Source organism: Fimicolochytrium jonesii (genome assembly GCF_025526975.1).
Source record: "Fimicolochytrium jonesii strain JEL569 chromosome Unknown EV422scaffold_14, whole genome shotgun sequence".
NCBI lineage: Eukaryota > Fungi > Chytridiomycota > Chytridiomycetes > Spizellomycetales > Powellomycetaceae > Fimicolochytrium > Fimicolochytrium jonesii.
The window spans coordinates 740,942-754,248 of record NW_026515681.1 but is presented as its reverse complement, the minus strand read 5'-3'; the positions used below and the strand labels follow the sequence as shown (position 1 = coordinate 754,248).

At 58.0% G+C, this 13,307-nt stretch overlaps 2 protein-coding genes across 2 annotated transcripts; both read left to right on the top strand.

The window, feature by feature from the left end:
• Positions 1-814: 814 nt before the first annotated feature.
• On the top strand, positions 815-4,610 carry EV422DRAFT_86350 (uncharacterized protein). Its single transcript, XM_053074462.1, has 3 exons — positions 815-1,431; positions 1,500-2,457; positions 2,551-4,610. Exons 1-3 carry the CDS (start codon positions 1,056-1,058, stop codon positions 4,361-4,363), a joined length of 3,147 nt encoding a protein of 1,048 aa, XP_052925069.1. The 5' UTR covers positions 815-1,055; the 3' UTR covers positions 4,364-4,610.
• Positions 4,611-6,659: 2,049 nt separating this feature from the next.
• On the top strand, positions 6,660-11,452 carry EV422DRAFT_86326 (uncharacterized protein). Its single transcript, XM_053074461.1, has 3 exons — positions 6,660-7,193; positions 7,279-7,309; positions 7,427-11,452. Exons 1-3 carry the CDS (start codon positions 6,885-6,887, stop codon positions 11,134-11,136), a joined length of 4,050 nt encoding a protein of 1,349 aa, XP_052925068.1. The 5' UTR covers positions 6,660-6,884; the 3' UTR covers positions 11,137-11,452.
• Positions 11,453-13,307: the final 1,855 nt, after the last annotated feature.

Sequence of the window (13,307 nt, the reverse complement as noted above, 5' to 3'; positions counted from 1 at the left end):
CATGCAATCAAATATAGATGACCATCACCAATCCGTCTGCCGGAACCTTCCTCCTTTCCGGCACCGTCGCACATAGGTATCACCGCCCGCTGCACTGAAGCTTCCCCTCCCACGTTGAAAGAGTATCCACGATCTTCATCATTCCCAGATCCGCGGTGCGCAAGCTTGGCCCCATGATAGAGCATTCTGAGATATCCTCACACATCCGAGTCCAAGCGCAAGGTCACATGACGCGAGTGGATAGTTTAAGTAGCATGAGTCATGCATGACGCGTACATGACCTCATACGGCGTAACTCCCGTCCCCCCCGGTCATTCCCGTTTCCTGTCAGGCGCTTCATCCGCATCCATTCCTTTTTCTTTTTTGGGTGAGGCTTTTGCGGAGCATCCTTGGGACTGGCCCCCGCGCCCCCCCCCCATCATCATGTGGTCACTCCCTCCCACCCACAAGACTCAAGCAAGAGAAGGGAGGGTGAGGCCCGTGACTTGGATCTGGAAGCCCCAAGTGAAAGTGAGAGTGAGCGACGGGGAATCGGGTTGCAACCACAAGTTACTCCGTCCTACATATCATAGTACATACGCGGATCCCCTGCTGGGGCACGTTGTCCTTTGCTTGCTTCTGCCTCCCGCAACCTCCGGCGCATCCGTCCCTATCATAAATACGTCAAGTCAAGTCATGGGAGACGGAAGAACTCGCTTTCCCATCACAAAAAACGACGCTTTGGGTGGGCGCCCGTTCGCGCTGTACTGTATTTCCCATAGATCTCCTCTTTCACTGGCGGATATTCCCTCTCCCATATCATATCCCGTCTTGTACCATATATCAGACTCCACAAATACAGTACATCTGACCTATACGCCCTTTCTTCTCCTTTGTCGCCTGAACCGGTTTTGGAACAAACGCTTCTTTTTCCATTCACTCATCTCTCTCAGTGATCACTACCACCTGCTGCTGCATTCAGCGTCAACGGACGAGCCAAAAACAGCATCGAAATTATCAGCGACGCTCTTCATCGACAACAATAACAACCCCCCATCAACGCCCACGCACAAAAAATGCTCCCAACACCCCTAACAGCCCTCCTAACCTCCTTCCTCAAACCATCCCACCTCGTCACTCCAACAAACAACCATTGTACGACAAACTCCTACCCAACCGCTGACGACGATGCCACCATCACGCCCCCCAAAACACCTCGTCGTGGTTCGAATACGTCGTCAAGTGGATCGACGACTGTTGGGGATGTTGAGGAGACCGACGAGGATGGCGGAGTTTTTGGGGACTGGGTGAGGGAGGTTGAGAGGGTTGCGGGCGAGAATGGGAGGGGAACTTGGTGGGGGGACGATATGGAGGGTGACGTGAAAGAGGAGGATGGTCACATCTCGCATCGCGAACTCTTTTATCGGTTGATGAATGTCGAGGATTATCCTGGTATGTACCGCCCGATCCGCGCAAGCTTCCATTCACTTCGCTCATCCTAACATTTCCTCAACTTATAGACGTCCTGCCAATCGCCCGCACATTCCTCCAATCCCAACTACGCCTCTCCGCCATCCAAGCCGCCCACGACGCCGCTGCCTCTAAGCTCACCCAAACAACACCCCCAGCCACCCTCGGCGCCGCCATGCGCAACGGGTACGACCCCGCCGCCCTGGAATCCTTCATGCTCGCCCAGCACCAACGCACCATGGACGCGTACCATGAGTATCGCGCCGGATGGGATCGTCGGATGGAGGAGTGGGAGACTCTAAGAGCAAAGACGAGGAAGGGAGATGATGAGGAGGTGGATGAAGAGAAAGAGGAAGCGGAAGCCCTGCGATACGCGAATACGATGTTTCCGAGCCGGGCGTTCGCCGAATGGTGGCTGTTGCAGAACGCGCCGACCAAACTAGTCGACGGAGCGTGGTTACAGCACGTTGTAGGCAGCGGCACTTCCGCGCCGTCGTCGTCGGATTCCCACTCCCCATTCCCGCCTACAACAACAACCTCACCACAACCGCACCACCACCACACGCAAGCAAAACGCACCGCCCTCCCCCTTTACACCACCTTCATCGAAGAACTCGGCGACGGCATTCTCCCACAAAACCATGTCACGGTCTACACCCTCACCCTCTCCTCCACTAGCCCCTCCCTCCCGCCCGCCCACTCCTCCACCTTCGCCCACACACCCACCATCCTCACCCCCGCCTTCACCCGCGGCTGTATCCAGCTCGCCCTCGGCCAATTCTCCGCGCACGAATTCTTCCCGGAGGCCCTGGGATATAACCTGGGGTATGAGCAGCTCCCGCTGCATTTGTTGGTGACGAGTTGGGAGTTTGAGCGTATGGGATTGGACGCGACGTATTTTTTGCTGCATGTCAGTATCGACAACGCGGCGAATGGCCATGCGAGGCTGGCTGTCGATGCGGTGAGGAACTATTTGGAGTGGGTGAGGACCGTCAGTGGGGTTGATGTGTGAGTATTCCAAAATCTCCTTTGTGCTGTTGACCTCTTGGCATGACGTACCAACTGTATACTGACAATCTTCCCTTCCCCTGGTTCTAACAGAATGAACGAACATTGGCAACGCATCGTGGCAGGCTTCTACCTCTCTGAACGCAACCCGCTCCAACCGCATATCGATCGGCGCCGGCAACTCGAACGGTCCCTCACCACCCTCACCTCCTCCCCGACCACCACACCCACCCCGCACCAAATCCTAACCCACGCCGTGTCCCACATCCTCGCCCGGAAATCCCCTTACGCCCACCGCATCCACTCCCCGCACTCCCGGCTCGGGTCCCACCCGTTGCACTACTGGCTCGACCCCGCCCACATCCACACACGGAAAGATGAGCTGGTTGAGGTGTTGAGTAGGGAGAAACGGTGGGTGTGGAGAGGGAGGCCGGAGAGGAGTGGGTTGTTGGCGGGGTTGTGTGGGTTCGGGGGGCCGATGTTTGCGGTTTTCGATGAGGGGGAACGGAGGGTTCTCGGGGAGTGGATTCGGGGGTTGAGTGGTGATAAAGACGAGGTGGAGGTGGAGGGTGTCTCAACGCAGAGAGAGAGTGGTGGGAAATGCCCGGTTTCGGGACTTACCACCACGGGACCCACATGCCCGTTTGCGATTTCGAGGAGTACGGATACTGAACAACCAGGGTCGGATACCTCTTCGATATCTGACTCTCCGCCACCGACGTCGACGTACACGCACCCACCCGCCCTCCTATCCCTCCTCCGCGCCAAATCCCGGCTCGGGCGAACCCGACACAACACCCTCACGCTGCAAACCCCCACGGGCTCCACGATACGGATCAACGACCTGCTTGCGCGGGGTACCCCGGGGGAGATTGCGGATGCGATTGTTGCGAGTGGGATGTGTGAGGCGTTTGCAAGGGCTTGTGAAGTGGGGGGGTGTATGGAGCGGTGGTTCAATGGGGAAGAGAGGGGGGTTGTTTGGGGGTGGGTTCGCGAAGTTGCGGAAAATTCCGACAGTGCGGATGCGCAGGATACAGCAGAACCCACACGGACCGTCTCAGCGTCCGCGGACCCGTCCAGACCACAAGCCGCGGGCGCCGATTCCCCCAGCGAGTTCACTCCCACCCTCGCCGCACAACCAAAGGAGTTTGCAGCAGACCCCGACATAGTCTCCCTGGCCCTCGACATCCTCTCCACCGCGACCTCCCCCAGCACCACTCCACTCACCCACCCGCCACCCACCCCGCTCCCACCCCTCCCCGCCCTCCCCACCATCCCCTTTCCAACCCTCACCGCCGTCCTCCGCCAAACCTCCACCGCCGGCCACATCCTCGCGCGCAAGATCCTCGACACGCCCATCCCGGAGTTCACCTCCATGTGTGCCGACACCGCCGCGGGGGGGCGGAAGCCACGACCGACGACCGGGGCCGCGATCCTCCCCCTCCTACGGCTGCTGGCGCTGGGCGTACCCCTAGACCGGTATTTCACGCCCGCGCGGCACCCGACGGCGCTCGGGGCCGCGTTGGTGCGGTTCCGGCGTGCGTGGGTCGAGTCCGCAGTGTTCGACAGCCTCATCGAGCGAGCCAGCGTCGGTTCCACCATATCGCAGACGACCGGACAGGTGCAGGCGCTGGTCGTCCACCTCCTCGCCGTCTCGACCCACCCCACGCACGCGCACACGACGACGCTGCTGGCCTCCCTCGCCACACTCAGCGCCCCGGCCTTGCTCAACCGGATCGGGAAAATGACACATGCGCCCGCGAGGGAATGGGCGCGGTTCGCGACGGCCGTCGAGAAGGCGTGGAGGGATGTCGAGGCTGTCGCGAAGGCGGAGATGGACTGGAAGTGTGTGGAGCGGAGACGGGGGGAACTGGAAACGTTGTGGGAGAGTGGTCTGGGGATGTGAGGGGTGATTGGATATTGCGAGGGGTTGTGAAGCTGATGGGGGTTTTTTTGGGGGGGAAGGGGGTGTACGTAAGATATATATATATACCCCCCCGAACGAGGCCCCCTTTTGTGTTTATGGACGGTGGGGGTTTGGGCAATACATTTTTTCTGATACGGGATGATTGATACGTTGGATTTCGGCGGTGTTCCTCTCTATAGTCTCAGCGCGTGGGTTTCCACAAAAACAAAAAGAGCACTCGGCTCGACAATTGAATGGACCCCTTGGCAGAGCGGTATCCAAAGACGATGCAAATGGAGACGCGCCCCAAGCAGACTCGTTTCTTCGTCGCACGAGCGTCGTATTCTTCGCCGCATCCCGGGTCTTCCCGCACACTGAGGAAACAGCCGAGTGGGAAGCGAATCTCCGTCACGCCGAGAAGGGTTGTAGACTCCATTGAGCGCGCCAACCCGTATCGCAGCTCTCGACGCAAAACGACGAGCTCTCGCTGAACATGAACGTCACAAAGGCCGCTCTCGCCGCGGCCCCACGAGTGCCGAACGCGTACGCATGCATGACATGTCCGAACCGAATGTGCCCATCGTCTCGACGCAATTCACACACGCAAAAAAGAACTCCTGTCGTCCTAGCGCTGAAGCCTGGCGAACTCGCTCCCCCGCCGGCTTCAAGAGGAACCGCTACCCTCACTCCGCGACATTTCAAGCGGCCGACAAACCAAAAGTCCCAAACATGGTCATATCCCGCTCTTGCTGGGAGGAGGATGAAGATGAGGACAACGCAATTCAAAATGCCGGTCGGCTTTGAAAGAGCAAGCCGCCGGACTCTCCATCCTCGCGCAATCAGCCGCTCCTGAAATGACACAGGGAACAACGCGTTTCCATCGTCCAATGGACCATGGCGGTCTGCGAAGCCACTACCCTGGGCCGCACGCGAGACAATGAACAAAGCTATATCCCTGAGGCCCCAGAAAGCCGCACTCGAAGGCGGCCGGCTTCTCCGCTACGACCGTTGATTCTGTTCACCGCTCGGCCACATTGCCTCCTCCTCGTCCATAGACTCTAGAGGACTACGTTCCTCGTCCAGAGCACAAACTCGGGACCTAGATAGTAGCTGATGGAAATGCAACCGACTGTTGTATGCCGCAGTAGCCCATGCGTCAACTCGTTAAGGCAAATGGAGACGCGTCCGTAACGCGTACAATACATACAGAGTCAGGGTCTCATTGGAAATCACCCTCGGGCACTCACGTGACTTGTGGGCGATTTATTTCTCATGGGACCCTGACTGGACGGGACTGTGGAATCGCTGCGTGGAATGGGAGCGTTACACACACAGTACGCCCCGCAATATGAGAATGAGGTGTTCTCCTCACCACCCACCAGTGCCACCCCCTGCTCGATCTACGAATGATGGACTAGCGGAATCCATGAGATCATCAACAATGGTTGGTTTTGTGCTTCGTCCTTGTGCGCGCTACCACCTGCTATCTATATATACTGTGTTCAGCGCTCAACCCGTCGCGTCGCTCGCATGCATGTCCTCCATGAGATGTCCAGTCCTGTTTGCTGACGAGGCGTCCGTGAAAACACAACGTGGCTCGATGGGACTTTTTAACGTGCGGTACATCAGAAGCACCCCCGTCGGCGGCTCCTCTCTCGGTCCTCTGCCAGAGGTTACAGACCGCCGCCATGAGCACAGAGCCGTCAGCTCTCCGCCGGGCCACCCCCCACAAAACCGTAAAAGATCACGCCGCGTGCGACAATGCGTGTATACAGTACGTGCTTTATACGCAGGAATATTGGACTTGTGTGTGGCATACACCTCGCTTGGCTGTATTCTCACTCAAAGGGGGGCAAGAAACGGGGCCCTCCCAACCGGCTCGGCTCGTCAGCAGAAAAAAACCGGGCAAAGCACACCCAACGCTGTGGGTCGCTCGGTGCCAGTGTGCGAGGGAGGGAGCGAGAGTGGCGGCGGAGGTATTCGGCCTCAGCACGCACACCCACAAACGTTCCTTGCGGCCGGTCGTTGCGTTGCCCCCCCTCAGCGGGAAACGGACGGAGGAAAGGGATAGGAGGCAAGGCAGACCGGGACGGCGACGACCCCTTCTCCTCCCGTCGCCCCGCAACCGAGACAGAGTATATATATTATATAAAGCTTCCGGGTGTGAAAAAGTGCCCGCGACGAGATTCCAACCGCCATCTTCTTTGCCGTGCCACCATTGCCGCCATTTTGTTTGCCCTCATTCCGTCCATCCTCATCATCCACAAGCGAGGAGATTCCCATCGTTGCTAAACCACGACTCTCAAACTGCCACCAGCCAGCCACAAGCTGTAACACTTTGTGTGCGTTACCCCAAGAAGCCCCCACTAGTACTAGGCTAGTGGTCCTATATGCCTCGCCCTCAGCCCTTGGGCAAAAATTCGAACGTGGCCCAAAGTCGTAGCCACCCTTGGCCTCCCGGATTGTCCTTTCGTTTCCCATCTGGGACAGCTTGTCGCCCGCTGCTACGTGTTCGAGAAATATGAGCAAAGGTGGCTTTCCATTTCAACAATACCACAACCTGCATGAAGCCGTCGATCATAACCAACATCAACATCCGCAACAAGCGATGCATCCACATCAGCGATACGAGCAGCCACAAGAGATGCTCCAGGATCAGAATCGAAGCGTGCGACCGCAACATCAGCAGCAGCAGCAGCAACAGCAACAGTCGGCAGAGCAGCAAGATCAACAGCGCCAGGAGGTGTGCCAGGATCTGCGACAACGCATCGACATGAACGACCGACCGGATTTGAAGCCGTCGGAGAAGCAGCTGAGAACTGCTTGTGAGGTATGTGCATCCCGTTGCGCCTCTGTGTTCCGACAGCGGCTCGTTTCATATGAATCGCGCTGATGCATCTCGGCAATCTGAATAGGCTTGTCGCTATAGGAAGATCAAATGCTCAGGTGTGTGTTTGGAGACGTTTGTCTTTCGAGTTGTCTACCTTCTCAGTTGTCAAGCACGTCCGTTACCTGCCTTCGTCGTTCTCATCATCACTCTCCCTCCTCAAACCGAATCCGCAGGAGAACCTGAAGGGTGCGAACACTGTCGCAGCAAGCAGCAAGAATGCATCTACTACCGCCGTCTCAAAGCTGGCCGTCCCTTCAACGCAAGCAAGGCGATCAGCAGTAGCGCCAGTCCAAGTTCATCCACTCCCTCTTCGCCGGCCGCTGAGGGCTCCCCGTCATCGTCCATGGCGGACATCACCGCCATCCGCAATGGCGTACCCGTCCGCCTCCCGCGGCCTATGCCCGCAGCATCCGCATCACGCCACGGAGCAAATCGCCGCGGTTCCTCCGCGATGTCCATTAGCGATCATGGCTCGCCTCGTGACTCGCCGTCTCCTTTCGGTACCGCCCCTCCTCCATCAAGGCCAGTCAATGCCAGCGAATCGGCGTTTGATGAAGAGTTCCGCATGTATACGTTCCCGATGTCGGATTCGATTGCTGGGCATGACGAGTCTGGTTCCGGGTTTACTGACCCTGCGTATGGCAAGGACGATCAAGCGCATCATTCCACTTCACTTCGTAAGTTGACCCCGGAGTGCAAGAGACGGTCGCTGTCTTCATATGTTTCTACAAACTGTCCAAATCAGAAAGCGTCCAGAATCGCTGAAGAAGCGCCGCAGTCGTTGAGCGCTCCACATAGTGAGGAACAACTGCATCATGTGTGTTTGTTCTCTCTCGTGCATCAGCAGCTCTTACACGTTCGCAACACGAAGAATGGCTCGAGCCATGAAAAACCACGATGCTCACTGGCCGCCGCAACAGCCCACACGGGCTCGTCCGTGGTCCGCTCGGCATTCACGTCGTACGCGTCCGTACCACCCACCAACAAAGGCAAAGCACCCACCGCGCAAGCTCCTCCCAAAACTTTATCACCCGTCGAAGGCCTCCAACTCACCGAAACCTTCTTCATCACGCACCCGCTCTCCTACCTTGTCAACAAGACCCTCTTCATCCAATCCGACGGCTTCATCTCCCGAGACAGTCCGCTCTTCCGCGCAGTCACCACCGCCGCATACGTTGCCCGCAAGTCCATCGGGATGTGCGACTGCGAAGCTGGATCGGAAGACCAAGACATTTTTGCCATGGACGGCGGTGACGATGCGGAAACGGCCGCTGCGTGCTCGTTTGATGATGCGTATGCTGCGCGGCCCAAGCATGATCCTGCCGAGGATGCGCTAGAGACACTGCAAGCGTACCTGATCATGATCCTGCATCGCTTGGCTACGTTGACGCCAAAGGATGTGCTGGAGTGGCGCGAAACGGGCAAGCGGCTGCAGTGCACTTGGAAGCTTGCCCAGCGGTGGCGGCTACGGACTGCGTCGAGGAAGGCAAGCCTCCCTTCGTCGAGCGACTCCTCACACCCGTCTCCTCCACCACCATCATCGTCAACACACGGCACAAGACAATCCATCACCCAAGACGACGTGGAACGCGAGATCACCAACTTCTGTTGGTGGACCTGTGTCCTCCTCTCCCTCCACTACCGCATCGTCTCTGGCGAAAAAGTCGACTCGTTTCTCCGGGCTATGAAACCCGCCCCCGTGAACGCCGCACTGGTCATCTTGCAAGACGGGACAGCCGGATGCAGCGCCGTCGGCTCGATACCCAGCCACGAAGACAAGTCCTGTGTTAACAAAGTGGCGGTGAGCTTGCAGCGGTCAAGGCTCGCGACGTTTGCAGCTGCGATTCAGATTGCCGAGTTTGCGGCGCAGGTGCATACACTCAACCTGCTTGACGCTGAGATTGCGAAAAAGGAGGGCGAGAGTCACACTCTGAGCGATGCGAGCCTCCACTCGCAACAACACCCTGTGATGCCTCGCGCCCCACCCACGGAACCGCAGAAGCAGCGTGTGACGGCGTTACGTGCAAGTCTCATCAACGAGCTCGCGCGGCTATCGGACTCGTTTGCGTTTGATGAGGCGCGCAACTCGGCGGCCGAGGGCGGCGGAGATAGCAGTCGAGCGATTCGCCTGGTATCGACGTTGCTTCTCATCGATTTGCTGATTGAGCCCGGGTCCCCGTCGTCCTCGCCGACTGCGGCGAAATCGATCACCCAGCCGCTCGACGAGACTCATCAGCTCGCGTCCTATCCCACGCCAACCCGATCACCCGATCCCTTCAGACCCCTGCAAGTCTCCAGCGCACGACGTTGCCCTCCATTACAAGCACAAGACCAGGAAACATTCACCGGGGCATCGCCGATGCTCCTCCCCATTATCGAAGGCGTCCTCGAAGACGTGCGGTGGGTCGTCGTCAACGTGGACAACACGGTTGAATCCGACTCGTGCCAAAACTCGTACTCGAAGTTGTGTGTCATTGCCGTGCATGCTTGCATCGACGGGCTGAACAGTATGAGTCGTTTGCATGGAGTGAGGGAGGATACGACAAGGGTGCAGTTGGAGCAGACGTGGAGTCAGCTGGATGCCTTGTTGGTCGTGAAGCCGTTTTTGGCGGCGGGGGTTGAGTTGGTTCGGCCGGCTGCTGCTGCGCCCGAGGTGACTGTCGCACCGCCATTGCAAGATATGGGTGTTGCCAGTATGACGGAGGTAGAGCACGCATCTGCCTCTTTGTCGCCGCATCCGACACAATCGCAGAAACGATCGCGGGACCCGTCGCATGAGCGCAATCGCAGCCGGAGCAGGTCGCGGTCGTTTTCGTCGCCGGCCCTGGCGCTGAGAGGAGCGGATACATCCGAGGCGATTGCCATCGCCGCTCCAACCTCCCCGGCCATGATCCTGCCGCCAGCGCCGCCGCCGGCACCCCAAAGGCACCACTCATCCCCGTCGATGGGGACTCCCAATTTTCCCATGTCGGGGTCGCCGGAAGCCGTATTCCAAACCTCGAATCACCAAAGCAGCGCAGATTGGGCAGCAATGCTTTTTCCCACCATGTCTGCGCCGGCACCCACGCCGATACCGCCACCTATACCCATCAGCGCCGCCGCGCAACACGATCCCACCAGTATGTTATCCGCGCTCCCAGCCATGGCCTTCCCACAGCTCTATGCCTCCAATCCGCCACTGATGCACATGGCGACCCCCCTCGCCGCTCTCCTCCAAGCACACGCCGCAGCAGCAGCCGTCGCGAATGCCACTCCCGCACACAACAACCAGGCCCTCGCTCTCTCCACCGCCGCCGCGTACGCTCAACACCCGCACCATACCCACACATCCAACCTCCTCACCAACCCGATTTGGCCGCACTACCCGCAGCTGCCACTATCACTCAACATGAATCCCACCGACGTCGCGGCGTCCATGCTCCTGCAAGGCGTCGATCTGAGCATGTTTGTCCACCCGCACACGCAGCAACTGCTGGATCCGTTGCACTACATCCGCAGACACTCGGCGCCGGCTGTGCCCGTGCCCGTGCCTGTCCCACTACCGTCGCCGCTGACCGCCCAGCATCCCCCGCATCATCATGAGGCGAGCATGGTGTTGCAGGACGAGTTCATGATCCCGCCGCATATGCAGCGACACGAGCAGGACGGGTTGGCGGATATCTCGATGGGGATGCCGGCCGCGCATGACCAGCAGCAGCATCAGCTGGAAGGCCCGTATCAGCAGCAGCAGCAGGCGGCGGGCCTGCTTCAACAGCAGCAGCAGCAGCAGAATTATACCGAACCATCCTCCACAGCGACCGCGAACCCATCGGCGGCGGTGGAGGACGTGGACATGGTCGCGCTCATGGACACGGACCTGGACGAGATGCTGTGGAGGATGTGAGACTGGCGATTGGGAGCACCCCCCCCCCCCCTTCCCCCCCTCCCCTTGCGAGTTGGCTTTTTTTTAGGGTTTAGAACTTCTCGTAGGTTTTAGGCAATGTACTGTATATACCCCCCTTTTTCCTCTTTCCCACCTTTGTTGGGGTGGGTCCGTTTCAAAGACTTCATACTTGCGCCCTTTTTTTTTTCTGGACCCCTTCGGTTTGTGCAAGTCGTTCGTTGTATATACCTCTATTCTTGCACTTGGTCTTTTTTCTTTGGGGTTCTTGTAAGTAGGGTGTGTAGCTGGCTACAATGGCATTGGCGCTTTCACCGATGCGATGGATGGCTTTCCGCCGGCCCTTACCCGCGTGAGGGGGTTCCGGATTCGGAAGTGAATGCTGCGAGTCTAGTTCTTTTCGGATATTCGTTTCCTCCGTTTGGAGCGTTGTTCCCCATATCATTCGTTCGTTCCATTTCCCCTCCAAATGCGGGAAACCAGCAGTGATCTTGTGTCTATCCAACGCTTCTGATGGAATGCCTTGCGTGCACACGCAGCTCCATCGTCGCGTCTTGGAGCTTTGAACGGGATTCAGCACAACGGTAATAGAGAGGCTTCTGCGTCCCATGCGCATGCACACGGGAGACAAGCCGCTAGCCGAGCCACCCCGTTGATTGTTGCCGCTTTGATTGGTTGTTATCAGCTGTTCCGTCCTTTTCATCTCAGGCTGGGTCTGCATTTCAGCACGATTTGATGCATCCCATCATTCTTGTTTTGGGGCGTTTCCCTAGCGGATTCCACGACGGTTCAGCTTGACCGAGAGAGAGGCTTCCGACATCACTGGAACTACACTGTACACAGGAAACACAAACCGCCTGCTGGCTGGGCTGCTGCCTGCCTGCCCGCCTTGACGGAGAAGGGCGGTGCTAGGCCCGCCTGATCCACGATTGCACGAGTTATCCATGTTTTTCTTGTGTTCGCAAGCAACCTGTCAATATTCTCAACCTGTCAATATGAGTCACAGCGCGCGTGGAAACACTCCGTCTGCCGTCGCTCCGTCAAAACACCGACCTGTCAAAGCGGGGCCAACGGGCCGTCGCCCCAATCCAAGACTCCAAGGAAAACGGAAGCAAGAGCGCTCGGACGGAGGAAAACAGCAATAAGGATGCATGCGTTTCTTAGGGACTGGTACCTTCCGCCACAACGTGGCCGGCTACCTGTTTCCAATCTTTCTGCGTACCGGCAAAGACGTTGCGCCCGGCGGTGAGGCGGGCTCAAGAACAAACCGTATGAAGCAATTACCAGACACAAAATGGCGCCTGCTTTCAAAACGAGTTGCTGAGATACGGGAAAAACATGCCGTGCTTCGAAATCCACGGCCGAATGCAAAGTGATGATATCACAATCCTTTCCATCAAGCGGGATCAAACGTGTGTGCGGAGGATGTGACGGGGGAAAAGAAAGAGGAGGAGGGAATGTTTAACTGGGATTGTTCTCCCGGGTCGGCAGAGGCAAACGTTGTGGCGGTATATAATAGAAGACCGCCGGGGTGTCCTCGCACGGCCAGCCTGCAACGGCACTGGCACTGGACACCAAAGACCACCAAGGTTTCAAAAGATCAACATCTGCATCGCCCCAGCAAGGCCTTAAGCATGGTCTCTGTCGCGCCCGACCCGCTCACAATGCGGTCTCCCACCGAGGAGCTCCTCTTAGTTGCCCAATCCGACCCAGACCTGCACGCCCTGCGCATCTTACATCAATCATGGACATACACCGACATCTGGCAACGGGTGCGGTCCCAGGCATCCTACATCGAGCATCTTCTTTCCACATCGTTATCAACCGACTCGCCGCGCGGTGCCCCAGTGGGTCTCTACACGGGCATGGAGTTGGACTACGTTTCCGGCTCGCATGCAATCTGGCTCGCTGGCCGGACCGTCCTGTTCCTGAACCCAAAATGGTCGGCATCCGTTCTCGAAACCATTCTCCGCCGGTGTGGATGTGCGGTCGTGCTTTATTGCGAGGCGGAGAAGCCGGCGGTGCCAATACCGGGCGTCACCTTTGTATCGACTCGCGATATCCCGATTCTATCAGAGCCACATATCCCGTCACTCGAGAACGACCGTGTCATTTCTGTTCCGAGGATATGCTCCATTACTCCTACCAGGTAGGTGCCTCATTCAGGGAGCTTG

What these genes read in the sequence shown, in the direction of transcription:
- EV422DRAFT_86326 (XM_053074461.1), top strand. Translation starts at nt 6,885, where the DNA reads ATGAGCAAAGGTGGCTTTCCATTTCAACAATACCACAACCTGCATGAA. An exon ending in AGCTGAGAACTGCTTGTGAG is followed by an intron (nt 7,194 to 7,278) that starts GTATGTGCATCC and finishes CAATCTGAATAG; the next exon opens with GCTTGTCGCTATAGGAAGAT. An exon ending in TAGGAAGATCAAATGCTCAG is followed by an intron (nt 7,310 to 7,426) that starts GTGTGTGTTTGG and finishes CCGAATCCGCAG; the next exon opens with GAGAACCTGAAGGGTGCGAA.
- EV422DRAFT_86350 (XM_053074462.1), top strand. Translation starts at nt 1,056, where the DNA reads ATGCTCCCAACACCCCTAACAGCCCTCCTAACCTCCTTCCTCAAACCA. An exon ending in GAATGTCGAGGATTATCCTG is followed by an intron (nt 1,432 to 1,499) that starts GTATGTACCGCC and finishes CTCAACTTATAG; the next exon opens with ACGTCCTGCCAATCGCCCGC. An exon ending in ACCGTCAGTGGGGTTGATGT is followed by an intron (nt 2,458 to 2,550) that starts GTGAGTATTCCA and finishes TGGTTCTAACAG; the next exon opens with AATGAACGAACATTGGCAAC.